A 22,062-nucleotide genomic window follows, 5' to 3' on the forward strand; every position below is an offset into this window, starting at 1 on the left:
GGGTCTACATAATGTTTTTCCCAGGGGCCTCTGCAGACCTTCAACCAGCCCGGAGTATAATATTCAAAAATAGGCCACGCTGCTATACACTCTGGGGTATTCGATATTGGCCTTTAAAGCCGGCCATACATATAGGACTTTGAGTTTTCTTAAATTGTCTTGAGTTTGAACCGACCACAGCCGAAATCTTCCTACCCGGCCAATCAGATTTTAGTCTGCCGTTGGCAATAGCGAATGATCGTTTGCGTTCATTTTTCAAATGTTTATCAGCCAAAATGGCAAAAACGGCACATTTTGGCAAAATTTTATCTCATATGTATGGCAGCTTTAAACAGTGAACGAATATGGAAACAAATATTCCGTATTTTCATTAAATGCCACCCTGGGCGATGGATGGGGCTACCCTGCACCGGTCTCCTACACGATTACATCTCATTACCCAACGCCCCCAGCACCAAAACATTCATTGCACAGGTCTAATGATAGACACCAAGGTATGAAACCTGCAGGAAATTATTTTAAGTTATTTAACCCTTTCACGTCGCAGATCTACATCGGCAAAGGGGTTTTTAAATATGGCGCCCGCTCAGAAGCAGAGCGGGCACTATAGCCAACGGGTCTCTACTGTGTTGCACAGCAGGGACACGGCGGTAATGCACGCGATTAGAAAAATATATGTGACCACCGGCATCTGAGGGGTTTTTACTGCCCCTTCCACTTCACCGGTGTATTGCCCTAGCAGCGGGGAGCCTCGTGAACGCTATAGGAAGGTTGCTATTGAGACCGGCCCCTGTGGCCTCTAACAAAATTCGTGCATTGCTATTGAGACCTCCTATTGTTATATTGCAGTCTATGTCAGAAGCGATCTAATGATTGCAGGTTCAAGCCCCCTAGAGGGACTAAATAAAAATCTCCCGCCTTTCCCTAGATCACATATAAAAATAAACAAACAATAATAAACATAAACACATTAGGTATCGCCATGTCTGAAAATGGCCAAACTATAAAAATATTTAAATATTTATCCATTACGGTGAAAGCTGTAGTGGGAAAAGACGTCAAAATGGCCGAATTGCCCTTTTTTTGCCACTTCAACACCCAAAAAAATGTTGAAAAAAAAATAAAATTATCTGAATGCCAGACATTTACCAAAATGGTGTTTAGAAAAACGAAATCTTTCCCCGTACAAAGAGACGCCTTATACAGCTCTGTACACATATATAAAAAAAGTTATGGGGGGGGGGGGTGGGGGATCACAATATAGCGATGCAAAAAAAATGTACTTTCTTTCAAACTTTAAAATAAGAAATTAAAAGTACTAGAACATAACAAATTGATATCGTTTTTGTTATCACCGTGATCGCACTGACCCGCAGAAAAAAGAGAACGTGTCATTTTCGCCGTACATTGAACACCACAAAAAAGAAACCCATAAGAAAATGGCGGAACTGCGGTTTATCTCCCATTCTGAATTTTTTTCCAGCTTCCCAGTACATCAGAAAGTACAACTTGTCCCTTAAAAATGAAGCCCTCATATGGCCGTGTCAACGAACAAATAAAAGAGTTATGACTTTTTGAACGCAGAGAGTAAAAACCAAAAGCATAAAATCGAAAATTAGTCTGGTCCTCAAAGGGTTAAATTTAAAGGGGCATCACCAATTAAACTCATTGCAAAAATTGTTACACAAGTAGCAAATTTATTGTTACTACAGAAAAAGTAGAAAGCAGCAGCATGGACAGCGAATAGTTGTATGATGGGTGACGGGGAAGTAGTCTCGATCCCAGGACTAAATAATATAAGAAAGTTGAAAAAAATCTTGCAGTATTCCGGTAGACGAAAAAAATAGTGGTTTATTCAGCCAACATAAGCGACGTTTCAGTCCAACAATAGGACCTTGCTCAAGCATTCAGAAAGTCCAACATTAGGACCTGAAACGTCACATTTAGGCCCTGTTCACACAGAGTTTTTTTACAGTTTTCTTTACGTCAGAAAACGCACCAAAAAACGGCCGAAAATGCCTTCCATTGATTTCAATGGGAGATGGAGGCGTTTTTTCCCGCGAGCAGAAACACAAGTCTCGCGGGAAAAAGCAGCGACATGCCCTTTCTTCAGGCGTTTATGTCTCTGATCTCCCATTGACATCAATGGGAGGCAGAGAAAGCGTATTTCGCAGCATTTTTGCCTGTGGCGCTCAATGGCCGCGGTCAAAAAATGCAGCGAAGGACCTTGCGAAAATCGCGGCAAATGGCGTGCAAAACTCTGTGTGAGCAGGGCCTTATGTTGACTGAATAAACCACAATTTTTTCATCTACTGGAGTGCTGCAAGATTTTTTCAACTCTATTATATAGTTATACATATATATATCCATGTCTGGGATAGTTCATGTGTCCAAGTGAATGTGGCTGGATTGTAGGACCAGGCACAGCCGGACCCTTTGTTGTGCTGGTGTATTGGGGAGTCGTCCCCCGCTGATCACACATTGATGGCCTCTTCTATAAAAATACGGAGAGAAATGGCTTTTTTTCATCCATAATACCCTCGTAACTTTGAAGTATTGATCGGCTTGGGGTCTCTAATACGGTTTTACATAAATACTCTAAATGTATCAGACATTCGTTACCTCGGGGCGGGCTGCTCGTATTCGCCTTCAGTCGGCTCTAAAATGTCAAAAAAGTTGTAAGAGAAGAAGAGAATTTATTAACAAGAATCTCCAAAGATTAAAATATTTGTTTCTAGAATCCAGATTTTACTTGTGTATAGATTTACAGTTCATGCATAATACAGCGCCCCCTGCAGGTCACTGTAAAACTGGCATTAATCTGAAAAAGAATGAAATTATGCAATATTTTTTTTTATACATTTCAAAGTTATTCTTACTGGAGGTGATAACCAACATTCATTACTAAGGCGACGGCATCGATCAGAACATTGCAGGTTTAAAGTGGAAGTCTACTTTGTACATCCCCCTTTTTGTTAGAAAAGTTGTCAGATAATGGGCTAATCACAGAGTGTCCTGCTGCTGGGAACCTCAATAATCATCTGTGATCTATGGGGGAACTTGGCTGCAAGTGTTCAATATCCCTGCAGCGCCACCACAGGTGAAATTAAGTATTACACAGTTCTCATTAAAATCTATGGACTGACTGTGTTATCATGTGCCAAGATACACTGTAACAAATCCTGTGTCAGTTGGACATGTTTTCATTCACTGACAGCAATAAACCCCTATAATTATAAAACATGTTTACTTTAAACAATTCCCTACAATGACCAACAACTTCTAACTCTATCCCCATTATTATTTTGGAATCATTTCTGCGGAGCATGAATATCAAAATGGTTTAGGAAAAAAAAGACTTCCACCCCGTGTGTCTCCCGCTGTTGTGAAACTACAACTCCCAGCATTTCTCAGCAGCTGTAGGCAGTCAGGGCACGCTGGGAGAAGTAGTTTCACAATCTGAACCGCTGGGGAGTCGAGGGTTGGACCTCCACCTCTATCTGTAGAGTAGATAATGGCTTTCTATAGGTTAGCAATAAGGGGTGACCACTCGTCCCTGCCAGTGACGTCTCATTCCACATCGGAGATATTATCAGGGAGAAAAAATAATTATGAAAATAAATAAAAAGCTAATTTCCAAAATGGCCGCACAGAACGTACCACGGTCAATGTCGTCCACTTCATAGACATTACAGTCCCTTTCTGTTGACTCCTTAGAACTGAAAGCCTCGTCATATAACTCGTCTTCATTGGAGGTCGGGCTGGAATAAAATACAGAGGACAAGGTCAGTCAACAGCAATTGTAGGAATGTATTCACTGGCCGAGGGGCAAATAAACCTCAGGGCTCTTTTATCTTTACATGGACCACGTAGCAATCTATGGACAATGTGTTATATCAGCCGTGTCCTGTAACAGCAAGACATACATGTTGTATGATCAGGGCCGGAATATAGGAAGGAAAGAAGGGGCAAGTGCCCCCAGGGGCTCCACCATCAAGGGGCCCCACCTACAGCCTCAGGAGGATCCACATCAGACCAGTCTCGGAGGCTCGGCTATGACCTGAGCACTTTTACCTGGTGTTTTATCGCGCGGTTACTCAAGCAGTGCACAGTGGTATTATTAGGGCACTTTGAGCAAAATACAGCTCTATTATGTGGGCAGTGTGGCACCTCCTGGCCACTGTATGGCAGTATTATTTAGATACTGCATGGCACTGTGCTGCACTTTCCTCTAGGCACAATACAGCTGTAATATATAGGCAGTGTGGCACTACGGTACATGGGCACTGTATGCCAGTATTATTTGGATACTGCATGGCACTGTTTTTGTGCACTATATGGTAGTGTCGTTTTTTATTATTTTACATACTTTTCATCCATCGCCTGCTGTTTCTGTCTTCTTACCTTTCTTGACAAAACAAGGCGGAGGCCCCATATAATGTTTTCCCCGGGGTCCTCTACAGACCCTCAACCATCCCTGTGTATTATATGCAAAAATAGACCACGCGGATGCAGTTTTTTGTTTTTTTAATCCTTTCAATTTTTTGACCTACAAAAGTGTAATTGATGTAACAGGTGATTCACGGCTGGATATTCTGTATACGCTCCGGGGTATCAACTAACATAGAAACAGATAATCTGCATTTCCAGTCAATACCACCCCCGGCGATGCACGAGGGTCATCCTGCAACTGTCTCCTACGTGATTACACCCCATTACCCAACATACCCGGCACCAAAACAATTCATCGCACACGTCTGACGGGGACCAAGGTATGAAACCTGCAGGTAATTATTTTGCTGACACTTATGACTTCTTTAAATAAAACGGGTGTCACCAAATTCCAGTCATTGCAAGTAGCACATTAATTGTTACTATATATATATATATATATATATATATATGTTATATTTGTGTCCGGGAACGTTTGTGGGTTCAAGTGAGTGGGGCTGAATTGTAGGACCAGGCACAGCCAGTCCTGATTGGTGGGTATAAAGGGGGGGGGGTCATATGGACCTAGGTCCTTTTTCAACCATAATACCCATGTATCTATGGAGTATTGATCAGTTTGGGGTTTTACATAAATAGTATAAAATGTATCAGACATTCGTTACCTTGGGGCCGGCTGCTCGTATTCGCCTTCGGCCGACTCTAAAATGTCAAAATAAAAAGGAAAAAAAAAAAAGTTGTAAAAACAGAAGAGAATTTATTAACAAGCAGAATTCCTAAAGCTTTAAAATTATTGTAGATTGCAGGTCTTAATTCTCTACATACAGTCCATGTATAATACAGCGCCCCCTGCAGGTCACTATAACACCCGTGTTACCATTTGTTAATGATGCATTATTTTTTTTACACTTCCAAGTTCCTCTTCCTGGAGGCGACAACTGATATCCATTGGTATTTGAAGGCATTGATCAGATCACTGCAGGTTTAATTGGATACTCCACTTTGTCACAGCGCCACCACAGGAGAGAGGAAGCATTACACAGTTCTCATCTGAATCTATAGGCTGTCTGTGTAATATATGGAGGTCTCGTGAGAGAGAGACGCTCTTTGCATCTGCTCTTCTCTCTTGCTAATAAATGAGGGTCCTGAACGGGGGATGACCATGTTGATCTCCATGTAGTCTGATCACCAGTCAGTCCAGCCTCAGCCTCCCCATCATTAGACATACACCTTTGTGTTGGGATAATGATCCAAAGTTTACACTGAAAACAATAATGTAGGGCGCCGTATACAAAGCTGCGCCTGTGTCCCCTGACCTCATCCTTCGGATACTCAACAACGTGCCCTGAATTGTCAAGCAACAGAGCAGGAAAAAATACTTTGCTTTACTAATTTTTTAATGATCTTGAGTTACATTGTGTCTTTTACTCTAATCACATCCAGAGCTGCATTCAAGCTTCTGCTGGTTTCAGGATAGCTCTCTAGAAGCAATTTGTGGTTGATATAGTTCCTTGTATATATTGCTCATCAGTGGGAAGTCCTGCCAAATATCCATGTAGGATATAGGATCAGCATGAGCAGGACTCGATTAAGGTTGGTAGTGCCCTCATTCCACCTGTGGGACACTGACCCCTAAACTTGGCCATCTTTCCTATATATGGCTAAGTCAATGGCTTCGCAAGAGAGAGTCACACACATGCATGGCCACCTCTCCACCGAAAGGCCATTAGTGAGGGTGGGTGGTAGTGGACTCATAGGGATTCAAGGTGGAGAATGCCCCAAAATGTACCCACCTTCCCATAATCCGGCCTAGACAGAAACATAGAAAAGTTAAAGGTCACATTATAGGACAGGGGCGTAGCTAAAGGCTCATGGGCCCCGATGCAAAAGTTCTTATTGGGCCCCCCCCCCCCCCCGCAAACTTCTCATGGCCGACGGTCCGCAGCTTTCAGCTGCATCGCTGGGTCTCCTGAGTGACCCAACAATGCAGCACTAGCAGCCGGGGGCGTCACTAAGGGCTTAAAATGTCAGGGGAAATAGCCCCAATACATATGTGTCCACCCAAAAAAATGTGTGTATAGGAGACAGCATATCATATCTATAGCACTACGACCCTATAAACTATGGATAGGATTAGATACAGTGGCTCAGCAGACAGTATCACACATGATAGGATTAGATACAATGACTCAGCAGACAGTATCACACATGATAGGATTAGATACAGTGGCTGAGCAGACAGTATAACACATGATAGGATTAGATACAGTGGCTCAGCAGACAGTATCACATGATTGGATTAGATACACAGCTCAGCAGACAGTATCACACATGATAGGATTAGATACAGTGGCTCAGCAGACAGTATCACACATGATAGGATTAGATACACAGCTCAGCAGACAGTATCACACATGATAGGATTAGATACAATGGCTCAGCAGACAGTATCACATGATTGGATTAGATACAGTGGCTCAGCAGACAGTATCACACATGATAGGATTAGATACAGTGGCTGAGCAGACAGTATAACACATGATAGGATTAGATACAGTGGCTCAGCAGACAGTATCACATGATTGGATTAGATACACAGCTCAGCAGACAGTATCACACATGCTAGGATTAGATACAGTGGCTCAGCAGACAGTATCACACATGATAGGATTAGATACAGAGCTCAGCAGACAGTATCACACATGATAGGATTAGATACAGAGCTCAGCAGACAGTATCACACATGATAGGATTAGATACAATGGCTCAGCAGACAGTATCACACATGATTGGATTAGATATAGGGCCCAGCAGACAGTATCACACATGATCGGATTAGATACAGGACTCAGCAGACAGTATCACACATGATAGGATTAGATATAGTGCCCAGCAGACAGTATCACACATGATCGGATTAGATACAGGACTCAGCAGACAGTATCACACATAATCGGATTAGATACAGGACTCAGCTCGCTGACATTGCGGCTCCAACGCTGGACCAAGGAAAGGTAAGAATAATAATTTTGCTTCTTTAGGTGTTACTGATTATTTTTGTGTGTTTGTGTTTTTTTACAGGTTCGGTTGTTGGACTTCGGATTCGAGGACTTCAATGACGGCGTTTTTTATTCTCAATAAAATGGTTAATGAGGGTTGTTTTTTTATTTCAATAAAATATTTTTCTATGTGATTGTATCTTTTTAAACTTTATTATCACCGCCTTAGTAATGGCCGCTGGCTGATTGACAACCTCCATTACTAAGGCGAGGCTTAATGTTAGCCGGTGCAGAGGCCAACACTAACCCCCATTATTACCCTGGTACCCACCGCCACCAGGGGTACTGGGAAGAGCCGGGTACGAACCAGTACCCGACCATCTGCAGCGACGGTCAGGCACCGGGGTGGCCGCAGGCTGGTAGTATTAGGCTGGGGAAGGCCAAAAACAGTGGCCCTTCCCACCCTGGTAATGCTGCCTGCTGCTGCTGTGTTGTATTTGGCTGGTTATAAAAATTGGGGGGGACCCCACATCGTTCTTTCCAATTATTTTTTATTTAATTTTTTTTAAATGACGTGGGGTCCCCCCCATTTTTCATAACCAGCCAGATACAATAAACCAGCAGCAGCCTAGCATTACCAGGGTGGGAAGGGCCACTGTTTTTGGCCTTTCCCCTCCTGATAATACCAGCCTGCGGCCACCCCAGTGGCCGACCATCACTACAGATGGTCAGGTACTGGATGGTACCCGGCTCTTCCCAGCACCCCTGGCGGCGGTGGGTACCGGGGTAATAAAGGGGGTTAGTGTTCGCCTCTGCACCGGCTAACACTAAGCCCCGCCTTAGCAATGGATGCTGTCAATCAGCCGGCGGCCATTACTAAGGCGGTAGTAATATAGTTTAAAAAAAAACAGACATAGAAAAAATATTTTATTGAAATTAAAAAAAAGCCCACACGACCCTCATTAACCATTTTATTGATAATATAAAAAGCCGTCATCGAAGTAGTCCTGGAATCCGCCGTAGTCCAACGACCGAACCTGTAAGAAAACACACAAGAAACTATTAGTGACACATGTGTTAGGCTTAGATACAGGGCCCATGTGTGATACTGTCTGTGGGACCCTGTATCTAAGCCTATCACAACGTAGGCTTAGATACAGGGTCCAGCAGACAGTAATCTTATACAGTATAATATTACTGTGTGCTGGGGCCCTGTATCTAAACCTACCGTGTGGTAGGCTTATATACAGAGCCCAGCAGACAGGATTACACATGGGCCATGTATCTAAGTCTACCATGTGATTGGCTTAGATACAGGGCCCAGCAGACAGTATCACACATGGGCCATGTATCTAAGTCTACCATGTGATTGGCTTAGATACAGGGCCCAGCAGACAGGATCACACAATCTGTGATCCTGTCTCATGGGCCCTCTAAGCCTGCTACGTCGTAGGCTTAAAGGGGTTGTGCAGTCCCTAAACATTGATGGCCTGTCCTCAGGATAGCGCTATGCGCCGCGCACAACATCGAGAGGACAGAACTTCCGCCGCGGCTGAAGAGGAAGGTAAGATTAGTTGCCCTGACTGGCGGGGTCCGACTCCCGGGACCCGCCAATCAGCTGTTTTGAAGGGGCCGCAGCACTCGTACGAGAGCTGCTCCCCTTCATTTCACTACTCGCTCACACTGTGAATCGCCGACACCGATTCACAGTGTGACCGGAATGAAGGGGAGCAGCTCTCGTACGAGTGCTGCGGCCCCTTCTAAACAGCTGATTGGCGGGTCCCGGGAGTCGGACCCCGCCAATCAGGGCAACTAATCTTACCTTCCTCTTCAGCCGCGGCGGAAGTTCTGTCCTCTCGATGTTGTGCGCGGTGCATAGCGCTGTGACGTCAGGACCTCCGCTGCGATCCGGAAGCAGGAAGGTAAGGTCAGTCTGTTACTATAGTAACAGGGGCCCGCGGCCCGAGTTACTATAGTAACTTTTTATTGATGTGGTGCGGGGGGCTGTGGGCAATTGCGACCGCTGCGACCCCTATAGTTACGCCAGTGTAGATATGAGATAGATAGATAGATAGATAGATAGACAGACAGATAGATAGATAGATAGATAGATAGATAGATATGAGATAGATAGATATGAGATAGATAGATATGAGATAGATAGATAGATAGATAGATATTAGATAAATAGATAGATAGATAGATAGATAGATAGATAGATAGATAGATAGATAGATAGATAGATATTAGATAGATAGATAGATATTAGATAGATAGATAGATATTAGATAGATAGATAGATATTAGATAGATAGATAGATAGATAGATAGATAGATAGATAGATAGATAGATAGATAGATAGATAGATAGATAGATAGATAGATAGATAGATACTTTGTCTGTTATGCTAAACTGTCAGCCCTGAGGTGTGACTGCTCAGCATGACAGACATACATACACACAGTGAAGGGGTTAAGAGCTGGATTACTAGTTGCTACTTACATCTGCTGTGGGGTCAGAGAGCAGCTGGTACTGCAGGGGAGCAGCAGACACGCACACCATCTTCTTGCTGCAGCCATTCCTTTCCCTCTGAACAGGTCACGAGGAAGAGGGAAACAGCAAGAAGTGAGCTGATTGGGTGGACAGTACAGTGGGCGGGGCTGGGTCTCGTAAGATGAGTGGATTCATCTATCATTCATTTTCCACCCTCTTGTTCCCCCTCCACGCAATGACTGTCTGACAGCTGAGCTGCCACCAATGCTTTAAGCTACATTACTGGGTCTCTTTTGTACCACAGCAGGGACCCAGCAATGTAGAGCAATCATTGCAGCGCTAGTGTGGTGAGGGGGGCCTGCGGGCCCCCCTAGCTACGGGGCCCGGTCGCAGTTGCGACCGCTGCGACCCCTATAGCTACGCCACTGTTATAGGACCATGAAGGGGCACCAGGCACCTTACACCCCTTATATTATGAACCCTTCCCCATTAAAGTCTTCAAAAAATTTCTGAAGAAATCAGGGGAACATTTGAAGGTTCTGTATAATTACTAAGGTGTAAGATATGTCATGGTATGACGGAGAAGATACAATACCCCCCCATATCTGCCCAGCACTTACCTTCAGGTTCATTGCTGACCCCATTTTTCTGTAAAGACTTCGTGAAGAAGGCGCTCAGATCCACATTTGGGGGTCTGGGAATTTTGGCCGGGGGAGATCCCAGGCATGCGATTGATGGAAGAGGTTTTAATGTTGGGCCTTTATCCACTTTTTCGTTCTTTTTGTTCTTTGCAGCTAAACAAAAATTATCCGCCAATTATAGCCAAGCTACAGAGATACAATGTAGAAATATAAACAGTAACAAAATTGTAACATTCGCCTATTCAAGCCAAGTATTTAAAGGGGTAGTCGTATCAGAATAACCCCTTCCTAGATGCCCTATTAGGCCATATGGAGATCGTAGAAAGGGGGATCCCCGGCATAGAATCCCGGTCTATGAGCAAAACTGGAGGGCCTCTTGTACTGGAGACATTCACTTAAATGGGACTTCGCTGCAGTACTTCGCACTGCCTACAGACAAGAGTGGCGTTGTTTCCGGGGGGGGGGGGTAGACCTTTTTTTCTAATCTCAAACAAACCTTCTAGTATTAGAAAATAAAAAAACAGACTGATTTTTTTTTTTATGATTTAGGGAGTTCTAGGTCTCTCTTAGATAGGAGAGAGTTTAAAAAAAAAAACTTACCTGGAATTGTGGGAAAGCGGATTTAAAAAAATCAAAATGTAAACAGATTACCCAAAAATTCTCAAACTTTATTATTAATGTAGAATCAGGAAATTACGCACAGTCAGTCCCAGTAATCGGTGAGGGGCAGGACAACACGAGGGGGTATTTTTCAACTCCAAGTGACCATACACAGTCTGGGGGTCCCCCGATCAGATCTTCTCGGTCTTCATTTGCTGCTAATTTGGGCAAATGGCCCCAAAATAATAATAGCGCCCATAGCAACATTGGGAAGAGGACATAACTTGGCATTGACCACCATAAGGAGTTTGTGTAAGACGTAGACCCTTCGTGCCCTCCCGTCTGCCCTCTCCTCCCGTCACTCATCTCAGGCCCCCACAAGTTCTAGGCCCCAAAGCAGCTGCCATATCTGCTACTCTGGTGGTAACACCCAAAGTTTTAAGATATTTTAGGGCTTCTTTTAGACACATAACAAACCTTCATACCATCTAGAATGAGACTGCTGATCTTCTTCACCGGTTTTGGACCACCGGGAGCTGGCGGACGTTTGCTTTTTTCATTCTTGAGGTTCTTGATAGGTGTAGACGGGGTCCAAGGCGAGTCCACTTCCTCATAGACGTCTTGTGTTTGCGGTTGGCCGGTCTCTGGTGGCGGTGGGTCTGGAAAGATTGCCATAGTATGTCTGTATACCTGAGGGCTATTCGCACACATCCCATCGCCGTCTGTCCTCGAGGAGTTTGTGATGTGAAATGTTTGTTTAAAAACTTTACTTCGCTTCATGTCATTGATGCTCCTTGACAAATCATTTGGTTTGGGTGGCAGTTGAGGTTTTTTGGCAATAGGTGGGGCCGGTGCCTTTACCTGGTTCTCCAAGGTGCTGATGACTCCTTGAAATGCTGGATTGATTCGAATGCTGCCAATTTTTGGAGCTGGAGTTTGTCTTTTTGTGGTATATGCCGGCAGGGTGCTGGAGCGACTGGCACCCTGAAACTTTTCACATAGAGAGTTAAAGTATGATGGCTCTTCCTAAAATATAAGAGAAAACAAATACTTTATATTTAATGGCTGTTCACCTCTTGATATAGTAAATAACAGTCCACCAAAACATTTCTTAGTATTAGTCCTGGAGCCGCGCTCTTTTTGTTCTAGCGTTTCCCATTGTAATAATCTCGTGGGGAGTCGGCACGCTCCTTTTCAAAGACCCTAAGATAAATTCAAAGTTAATAGACAGGGGAACCCTCATTTAGGACCCTACTCTACTATTACCCACTAGAGCATCTCTCGCTCTGGAGGACCTGGTACATCCATGCATTATACAGGAAGCCGATTGATTTCAATGGGAACTGCAATGCAATGCTTTATTTCCCCAGTGGTGGCACTGCAGAGAAATTAAACACTTGCTGCCGGGTTGAAATACTGGTTACAGGTGATCACTAGGGATCCCAGTAGGGGGGACACCCTTTAATTAGCTTATTGTCTGGAAACTTTCTTAATAAAAAAAAGGTATTGTTCAAAGTGGACGGCCCCTTTTATGAATTTGTTTTTGAGCATCTAGAAATATGATGCCGTTGGGTTTTTGGGTTAGTTTCCTACAGATTTTCAGGAAACTTGTAATAGTTGGGGCACTAAAAAAAATACAAAAAATCAGGTTGGCTTCTGAAGTAGATTGACTCAATTCGGATAGGTATAGAATATATTTCACATAGTGCATCTGTATCACTCATCATTGACTTAGAAAATTATTGGCCCATGTACAGGGCCGACCTTACGTTGGATGATGCCCTGTGCGGTGCCTTCTGTTGGCGCCTTCATATGGTGTCCTGTCCATACAGTGCACAAATAATCCCACCACGCAGTGCTTAACTATAAGCGTCATACCGTTCCTACATAACAGCGCCATATGTGGTCTAATATAAAACTTCCATACAGCTGCCTAAATAACAATGTTGTATAATGCCGTCACCAACATTCACTGCAGAAATACACAGCACAGAATCTAAACAGCAGCAGCACACGATGCCTAAATAAATACCGCCATACAGTGCTCAAATATACAGCCATACACTGCTCAAATAATACCGACATACAATGCTCAAATATACCGCCATACAGTACAGTGCTCAAATATACCGCCATACAGTACAGTGCTCAAATATACCGCCATACAGTACAGTGCTCAAACATACCGCCATACAGTGCTCAAATATACCACCACACAGTGCTCAAATAATACCGACATACAATGCTCAAATACATCGCCATACAGTGCTCAAATGTACCGCTATACAGTGCTCAAATATACCACCATACAGTGCTCAAATAATGCTGCCATACAATGCTCAAATAATGCCGCCATACAATGCTCAAATAATACCGCCATACAGTGCTCAAATATAACTCCATACAGTACAGTGCTCAAACATACCGCCATACAGTGCTCAAATATACCACCACACAGTGCTCAAATAATACCGACATACAATGCTCAAATAATACCGACATACAGTGCTCAAATAATACCGCCATACAGTGCTCAAATAATACCGCCATACAGTGCTCAAATATACCGCCACACAGTGCTCAAATATACCGCCACACAGTGCTCAAATATACCGCCACACAGTGCTCAAATATACCGCCACACAGTGCTCAAATATACCGCCACACAGTGCTCAAATATACCGCCACACAGTGCTCAAATATACCGCCACACAGTGCTCAAATATACCGCCACACAGTGCTCAAATATACCGCCACACAGTGCTCAAATATACCGGCACACAATGCTCAAATATACCGCCACACAGTGCTCAAATATACCGGCATACAATGCTCAAATATACCGCCACACAGTGCTCAAATATACCGCCACACAGTGCTCAAATATACCGCCACACAGTGCTCAAATATACCGGCATACAATGCTCAAATATACCGCCATACATTGCTCAATTATACCGCCGCACTGTGACCGAACAGCTCCATACATAAATAATAAAAGTGCTATACAACGTCTATATAACGCTGCTAATTAATATTAAGATTCATGGTGGTCGCAATCTTTGGATACGCCCTGTGACACCGCACCGGTCGCACACCCTTAAAGATGGCAAAAGTTCCATAAATCAACAGATCAAAAAATAAAAATAATTATTTTTACACCTATAATGAAGCAAAAGCGTACAAGATATCGGTCTACAAATCCCAGCATGCCTGACAGACCTGCTGAGACTTGTAGTGCCAGTATTGCAGAAGAATGTGTCCCTTCCACCCCGTGTGACCTCACTTTCTTTGTGTGCTCCCCTATTTTTGAGCAGAGGGAAAAAGGAGAATAGAGATGAAATAAGGGAAAAAACTGTGTCCCAACGTCCGGTCAACATACATTGTCTAAATATTACCCCCAAACAGTACGCAGATACATCCATACAGTGCACAATAACAAAAGCCTATAGTGCCAGGTAATACCCCCATAGATATACAATGTCCAAAATATGGAAATGAGTTGGTCATCAGTCTCGGGTAGGGAGCTATTGCTCGGTTTCTCTATTAGGCTGGAGCTGGACACTCACCAATCCCATTCATGTCCAAGGCGGGTGGAAGCGCGGAGGAAATGGCCCCGTCTATAATCCAACTCAAATATAAATTTGTACCAGTGGACCAGAAGGTTTCATGAAGCATCTGACCGGCCCCGGTGTGATAGTGAAGACTTTATGTGCCGGCTATAAATGGGCTCCGTGCTGCTGTTGACTAAACATCGGCTTTGCTCGTATTGTTAATAAATAAAGGACAAGCCTGAAGAATAAAACATTCATTGTCCTGAGCGTTTTCTTTCCTGGCGGACTGAACATGTGGGTGATTTTTGGTTGAGGCAAAGGTCAGTGCACTTTCTCCTCCAAAGTCTACACCGCCATCTTGGTATAATAAGGCTGAGACCACACAGCGACTGGAGCATTATCAGTCATATATTTATCTGTGCAAATACATTTTTGATGCAAAAAAAAACAAACCTCTCCACAAAATAGAATAATAGATTTATAGTGGAGATGGGAGGGGGTATTGTAATAAAAGCACAAGCAAACAACACACAAAATAGACTTAAAAACATGACCACACTGTAGATGTTAAAATATATTACCATATCATTGTTAAACAAATGCCACCTTGCCATGCTTTAGCAGTTCCACCATACAGTTATTGAATACCGCTATACAGTGCTTGAATAATACCGCTATACAGTGCTTGAATAACACCGCTATACAGCGCTTGAATAACACCGCTATCCAGTGCTTGAATAACACCGCTATCCAGTGCTTGAATAATACCGCTATCCAGTGCTTGAATAATACCGCTATACAGTGCTTGAATAATACCGCTATACAGTGCTTGAATAATACCGCTATACAGCGCTTGAATAATACCGCTATACAGTGCTTGAATAACACCGCTATGCAGCGCTTGAATAATACCGCTATACAGTGCTTGAATAATACCACTATACAGTGCTTGAACAAAACCACCATACAGTGCTAGAATACCACCATACAGTGCTTGAATAATACCACTATACAGTGCTTGAAAACTGCCGCCATACAGTGCTTGAATAATACTACTATACAGTGCTTAAATCATTATGCTATACAATGCTTGAATAATACCGCCATATAGTGCTCCAATAATCCAGCCATATAGTGCTCCAATAAAACCGCCATATAGTGCTTAAATAATACCACCATACAGTGCTAAAATCATTGTCATACAGTGCTTGAATAATACTGCCATATAGTGCTCCAATAATACCGCCATACAGTGCTAAGATCATCAAATCATATCACCATACAGTGCTTGAATACCACCATACAGTACTTGAATAACACTGCCATGCGGTACTCGGATAATACCACCATACAGTACTTGAATAACACTGCCATGCAGTACTCGAATATTACCGCCATGCGGTACTCGGATAATACCACCATACAGTACTCGAATATTACCACCATACAGTAGCCTACATTGCCTGATAACAGTACACAAACATCAGTGGCATACAGTGCATCCAGCTTAATCGGTAGCATCGTCTTGCATGTAACATCCAGCAAGCGCATTCTTTATATGCAACAACAAAAACTGGACCTCTAAAAGGGGGTGCACTACTATCCTGTTTATGGAGGAGCAGGTTGTGACACACTTATTAACATAGGTCTTTTTCCTGCTTATAGGCCAACCGTTATCAACAGCGCAAAGCCACTGCCAATCAAAGTGTTTGTCCCAGATCACAGAGAATGGAGCGGCTGCCAGATGACAGCTGTTTTGTTTTCATGTTCACATAGATCAGTGCAAGAACCAGAAAGCAGTTGATACCAAGAATGGGGTAAGAAACCAAAGGGTAACCGGTACTGGAGGAGCAAACCATTGAACATCAGAGAGTACGCCCCAAATGCCGCTTGAGGACTTACTGTCTGAATTTCTATAGACAAAATCCTGAATTGTGTGAAAAATATTGCAAGACAAAGCAAAAACGATGCAGGTGTCAGGTCACAACTGGGACAACCGGACAGATCAGTTACTGTAAGTGACATCTGCAGCACAGCGTAAACAAGTTCCTCATGTATCGCCCGGGGTAAGAGACGGGAGCGGGTAACCAAATCAGCAAAAAAACATCCGTCAGCTGCTACAGGAGCAGGTCACATGTCCGCCATTATGGTATAGAGCATTTTAGGATCAGAAAAACATGGCTGCTTTATTCCAGAAACAGCGCCACACCAATCCAGAGGTTGTGTGTGGTATTGCAGCTTAGCCCAATTCATTCCGAGAAGCTAAGCTGCAATACCACACACAACCTGTGGACAGGTGTGGCGCTGTTTCTGTAAGAAATCAACCATGTTTATCTAATTCTCAACAACCCCTTTAAAGTTAAAGGGTAATTAAACGTTCAACAAACTTCTGACATGTCATAGTGCCATGTCAGAACTTTGTATTGGTGGGGGTCCAAGCACTGAGACCCCACCAATCGCTAAAACGAAGCGGCAGAAGCACTCGTGTGATCGCTCAGCTGCTTAGTTTCTGTTCGGCTTTTTCGATACATCGGCTTTCCGGAAAAAGAAGCGTCCTGCCCGATCTTTGGGCGGATTCCACGCAGAGTTCTAGAAAAATATGTCCCAGAAATTTTATTTCATGGGGAATATATGTATTTACTAACAGACACGTCCGGAGAGGGGACAGGTCCTCTTTACCTATAGAGTGGGCTCTCAGAATACCCTCCTCTGGAGAACCCATGGTACCCTTGTCTGACAATGTTGTGAAGCTTTTTTCTTGTTTAAATAATATAAAAGAGACAAGTCCTGGGATGAAAACCTCCATTCTTTACACTGCAGGCTGCTTTCAGACAACTGAAAATAAAGCAATATAGTAACGCGGTTCATATTACAGAGGGACTTAGGTTTTTATTTTCATGATGAAACAACTTTATTTCTAAGAAGTTTAGACCCCTTTAGGGCTTGTCCACATGTAACGGAATTGCTGTAGAAAGTGGTGCGGATTTTTCTGCGTCTTTCTCACTGTTGGGAGATGGTGAAAATGCGCTCCGCAGGACAATTTCTGCTCTTAATTTTTACGCAGCGCGTGGAGGAGATTTGTTACATCGCACCCACTTTGCTGCTGCTGCTGAATTCTGCTGCGTATTTTCCGTCCGCAATTCCGCTACATGTGGACGAGCCCTTAGATGCCGCATAATTTAGTGATTTGTACTTTATTTTATTGCTGTAGTCTTTAGGTTAGGACGCATTTTGCAGATTCCAGGCTGCATTCCTACCTTCCATTCATCACGAACAATACAGCGAGCACGCGGGCCCCCGTGTATGAAAACCAGGGGAGACAGAACGTGCGAGTCACAGCAGCCAATCACACGGCACGACACAATCATTGCACTTTTCTGGGGTTATGGTCTCACACACACATTTTGTGATGGTTTATTTTTACTTTTCTCACTTATTATCCAGTTGTAATAAATACATTTTGTGTTCAAAAAATGTAAATAAAAAAATTACATACCTAAAACTTTTGGAGATGGGAGGGGGAACAGATACATGTGAAAAAATATTTGAGCTCCTCTTTTCTAAATTACCAGTACCTCTATAATAGTGCCAGCCACAGTGACCAATGGCAGTGCTTCCATAACATTTCCAGCCACTGTGCCCCCACAACACTGTCTAATAGTTAGGGCATCCATATCAACTAGCCCATAACACTTCCAGCCACAGCGCCCCCACAACACATATAAGGCCACAGCGCCCCCACAACACATATAAGGCCACAGCGCCCCCACAACACATATAAGGCCACAGCGCCCCCACAACACATATAAGGCCACAGCGCCCCCACAACACATATAAGGCCACAGCGCCCCCACAACACATATAAGGCCACAGTGCCCCCACAACACATATAAGGCCACAGTGCCCCCACAACACATATAAGGCCACAGTGCCCCCACAACACATATAAGGCCACAGTGCCCCCACAACACATATAAGGCCACAGTGCCCCCCACCACAACACATATAAGGCCACAGCGCCCCCACCACACAGCCAGCCACAGCGCCCCCACCACACAGCCAGCCACAGCGCCCCCACCACACAGCCAGCCACAGCGCCCCCACCACACAGCCAGCCACAGCGCCCCCACCACACAGCCAGCCACAGCTCCCCCACCACACAGCCAGCCACAGCGCCCCCACCACACAGCCAGCCACAGCGCCCCCACAACACAGCCAGCCACAGCGCCCCCACAACACAGCCAGCCACAGCGCCCCCACAACACAGCCAGCCACAGCGCCCCCACAAAATAGCCAGCCACAGCGCCCCCACAACACAGCCAGCCACAGCGCCCCCACCACAGTGTCCAGCAGTTAGGGTATTCCTATCAATTCCCCAATAACGTTCATTGCCCATGACATACGACCAAACTTCTGGAATTAGGAGGGGAACCGGTTCATAAGCAATGTGAAAAAAAAATATTAGGCTCCGTTTTATTATATTACCAATACCCCTATATTAGTGCCACCCACAGTATCTCCATAACACTGGCAGCCACATTTAGTGCCCCCATGACCTATCCAGCCACATGAACCACAATACCTACAATCAGAAACCACTGAATGCAGCGGTTACCCATCATTTTGCACTCCAGCTGCATACAACCGCCATAACACGGGAGACATAGAAGTCTATGGGGCCTCCTGGACCTCCGGACGTCTCCACTGAGGCGCTTCGCATGGAATCCAAGAGAAAATAAACCGTGGCTGCTCCATCAGACGCCACATTAAGCACCGCGTCTAGGGGAGAATATCCGAGCAATACGGCACCATATGGCGGCACACGGACAAGGGTTACTAAGTTTAAGTACTGAATAAGCTCCAACTTTACTATATGTTGAAATTTGGCCCCTGAGTGCGGTTATCAGGGCCCACAGCCTCTAGTGAACATGAGGGTTTAGCTCCATACAGCAGTTTACATCGATGAGCACTTGTATATATATATACACACACACACACACACACACACATATATATATACACACACACTATGTATTCATACACCGCTATATGCACATAGGAAATTAACACTGTCTCTCCTGGAAGCTGTGGCCCCTGAGCTCTTGGGGGCCGAATTCAGGAATGACTATATTACAAAGTTGCGGCGGGTAAAGTGCTCCGTTGTATCAACCCTATAGATAAAGACGTATAGAATCCCTTTAACGTCTGGGGAGATCCGATCACCGGATCCGGTCTGATGCGATTGCTCTAGTGCGGTGACATTAATAGGCGGCGCTGCTGCTCACCGTGTCCATGTTGGGTGTCCTCGCCGCTGATCTCTGCTCTCCGGCTGCTCTCACGGTCGATCTGACTCTTTATTGTCGCTCGTCGGGATTCTTAGTTTTCTTTACTTCCTTGTAGAACGATCCATCCTCTCCCCGAGCTATTCTTTCTTCTACTTGGCTATTTTGTTCTTGAAGATCTCGCTGGAACCTCCTGCAGGTCGACTTAGGTTGTTTTTTTTTTTTTTTTTGCTTCTTTTCCAGCGTAACCCGGCTCCTTAGACCTCGTTCACACGGCGCGGTATTTTGTATCCACAGTAGGGAACCAGGAGTGGAACCTGCACAGGGAAAAAGTGTAATAGAGAGATTTACTCCTCTTCTGTGTAGGACACATTCCTGGTTTTAGCTTCCAAATACTGGAAAACACTGACCAAATACTGTCGTGTGAACGAGGCCTAACCAGGTGACGGCACGATCCTGCAGCTGAGGCCGATACCGGTTATCAGGGAATCTAGAGGTCGTTTCACAACTCTGCAGCCCTTTCAAGAGAACGGCCACACATCAAACAAAAAAAACTATTTACAGCCCCATAGACGACTATGGTGCTTTAAATCCAGGTTCACACATGCAGTTTTTTTATGCAGCTTTTTTTTTCAGCAAAGCCAGCAATGGATCCAACAGGAAGGAGAAGGAGAAGTTCTTCCTTCATATTTCTTATTACTTGTGGATCCGCTGATGGCTCAAAAAACTGCATGTGGGATTCCAGCCAAAGGCCAAAATCACACTCGCAGTTTCGATGCAGTTTGCAACGTTTTTTGAGCAAAAGTGGATCCAAAAGGAAGAAAAAGTATAAAGAAAAGACTGATGCGTCTCCTTTCTTTAATGTCCACTCCTGTGTTGGGCTAAAAAAAAACTGCAACAAAACCTGCATGTGTGATTCTAGCCTGAGGGTTATTCTTGGAGCTAAAGTCAGAGGTGGATACAAAAAGGCAGCGATGGCAAAAATAAATAAAATACGGCTGCATCGACTTTTTCCATGTCTGTTCCGGTGTTTGGTCAAAAACTGCATCAAAACTTCTTGTCTGATCGTGGCCTTATAGCCCTGAATCGAAACCTCCTGCCCAAGACAAAGTGACTTGTTAGCACTAAGCAGCTGGTGCACATCAACCCCCCTCCCCCAATGCAATGTTTGCACTAATACAATTTCATAAAATTCTTAATTCATTATTGCACCTTCTATGACGTCGCCTGAAATCGCGACCAATGTGACTGCGACCAATGTGACTGCGATTTCACCATTGCAAAAAATCCATAAAGTTTTATTTATTTATTTTTTGCCATTATTACCCCATTGCGTTAGATTACAATTAAATTGTATATTATGTGATGGCTTTCTTATGTGAAATCGGAATGTGATTTTATTTATTTTTTTTAAATGCAAAAACATCTCATGTAAAAGGCGTTAAAAAAATTAAAAAAAAATTGCCGTGCGATCTTACGTAAAACATCCTCATTGCTACATGAAAAGGTAAACATTCTATATTGGAATTGTGAAGTTTGTGTGGATTTACCCTGAAATGACCAGTAGATGTCGCTGTGGGAACACGATTCACCCTCTCACGTATAGAAACAACAATGTAACTATTTTGGGTATGTTCACACGGCCTATTTACGGACGTAATTCGGGCGTTTTTGCCCCGAATTACGTCTGAAAATAGCGCCTCAATAGCGCTGACAAACATCTGCCCATTGAAAGCAATGGGCAGACGTTTGTCTGTTCACACGAGGCGTGTATTTACGCGCCGCTGTCAAATGACGGCGCGTAAATAGACGCCCGCGTAGAAGAAGTGACCTGTCACTTCTTTGGCCGTAATTGGAGCCGCTATTCATTGACTCCAATGAACAGCAGCGCTAATTACGGCCGTAATTGACGCGGCGTTCAAGCGCCTGCACATGCCGGTACGGCTGAAATTACGGGGATGTTTTCAGGCTGAAACATCCCCGTAATTTCAGCCGTTACGGACCCCCGCCGTGTGAACATACCCTTTCTCTGTAGCAAAGTTA

At 44.1% G+C, this 22,062-nt stretch overlaps 1 protein-coding gene across 1 annotated transcript in view; it reads right to left on the bottom strand.

Annotated features, from left to right (window-relative positions):
- The window catches only part of FYB2 (FYN binding protein 2), a 174,536-nt gene that overhangs the window by 29,648 nt on the left and 122,826 nt on the right, over positions 1-22,062 (bottom strand). The window contains exons 2-7 of the mRNA XM_075832055.1: positions 20,023-20,336; positions 11,669-12,209; positions 10,563-10,736; positions 5,115-5,151; positions 3,661-3,761; positions 2,623-2,659 (exon numbers count right to left, since the gene is read on the bottom strand). Of these exons, the coding sequence (XP_075688170.1) occupies positions 2,623-2,659; positions 3,661-3,761; positions 5,115-5,151; positions 10,563-10,736; positions 11,669-12,209; positions 20,023-20,031 (899 nt within the window). The 5' untranslated portion in view covers positions 20,032-20,336. The remainder of the gene's footprint in view (positions 1-2,622; positions 2,660-3,660; positions 3,762-5,114; positions 5,152-10,562; positions 10,737-11,668; positions 12,210-20,022; positions 20,337-22,062) is intronic.

The sequence above is a fragment of the Rhinoderma darwinii genome, chromosome 7, assembly GCF_050947455.1.
Source record: "Rhinoderma darwinii isolate aRhiDar2 chromosome 7, aRhiDar2.hap1, whole genome shotgun sequence".
Taxonomy (NCBI): Eukaryota; Metazoa; Chordata; class Amphibia; order Anura; family Rhinodermatidae; genus Rhinoderma; species Rhinoderma darwinii.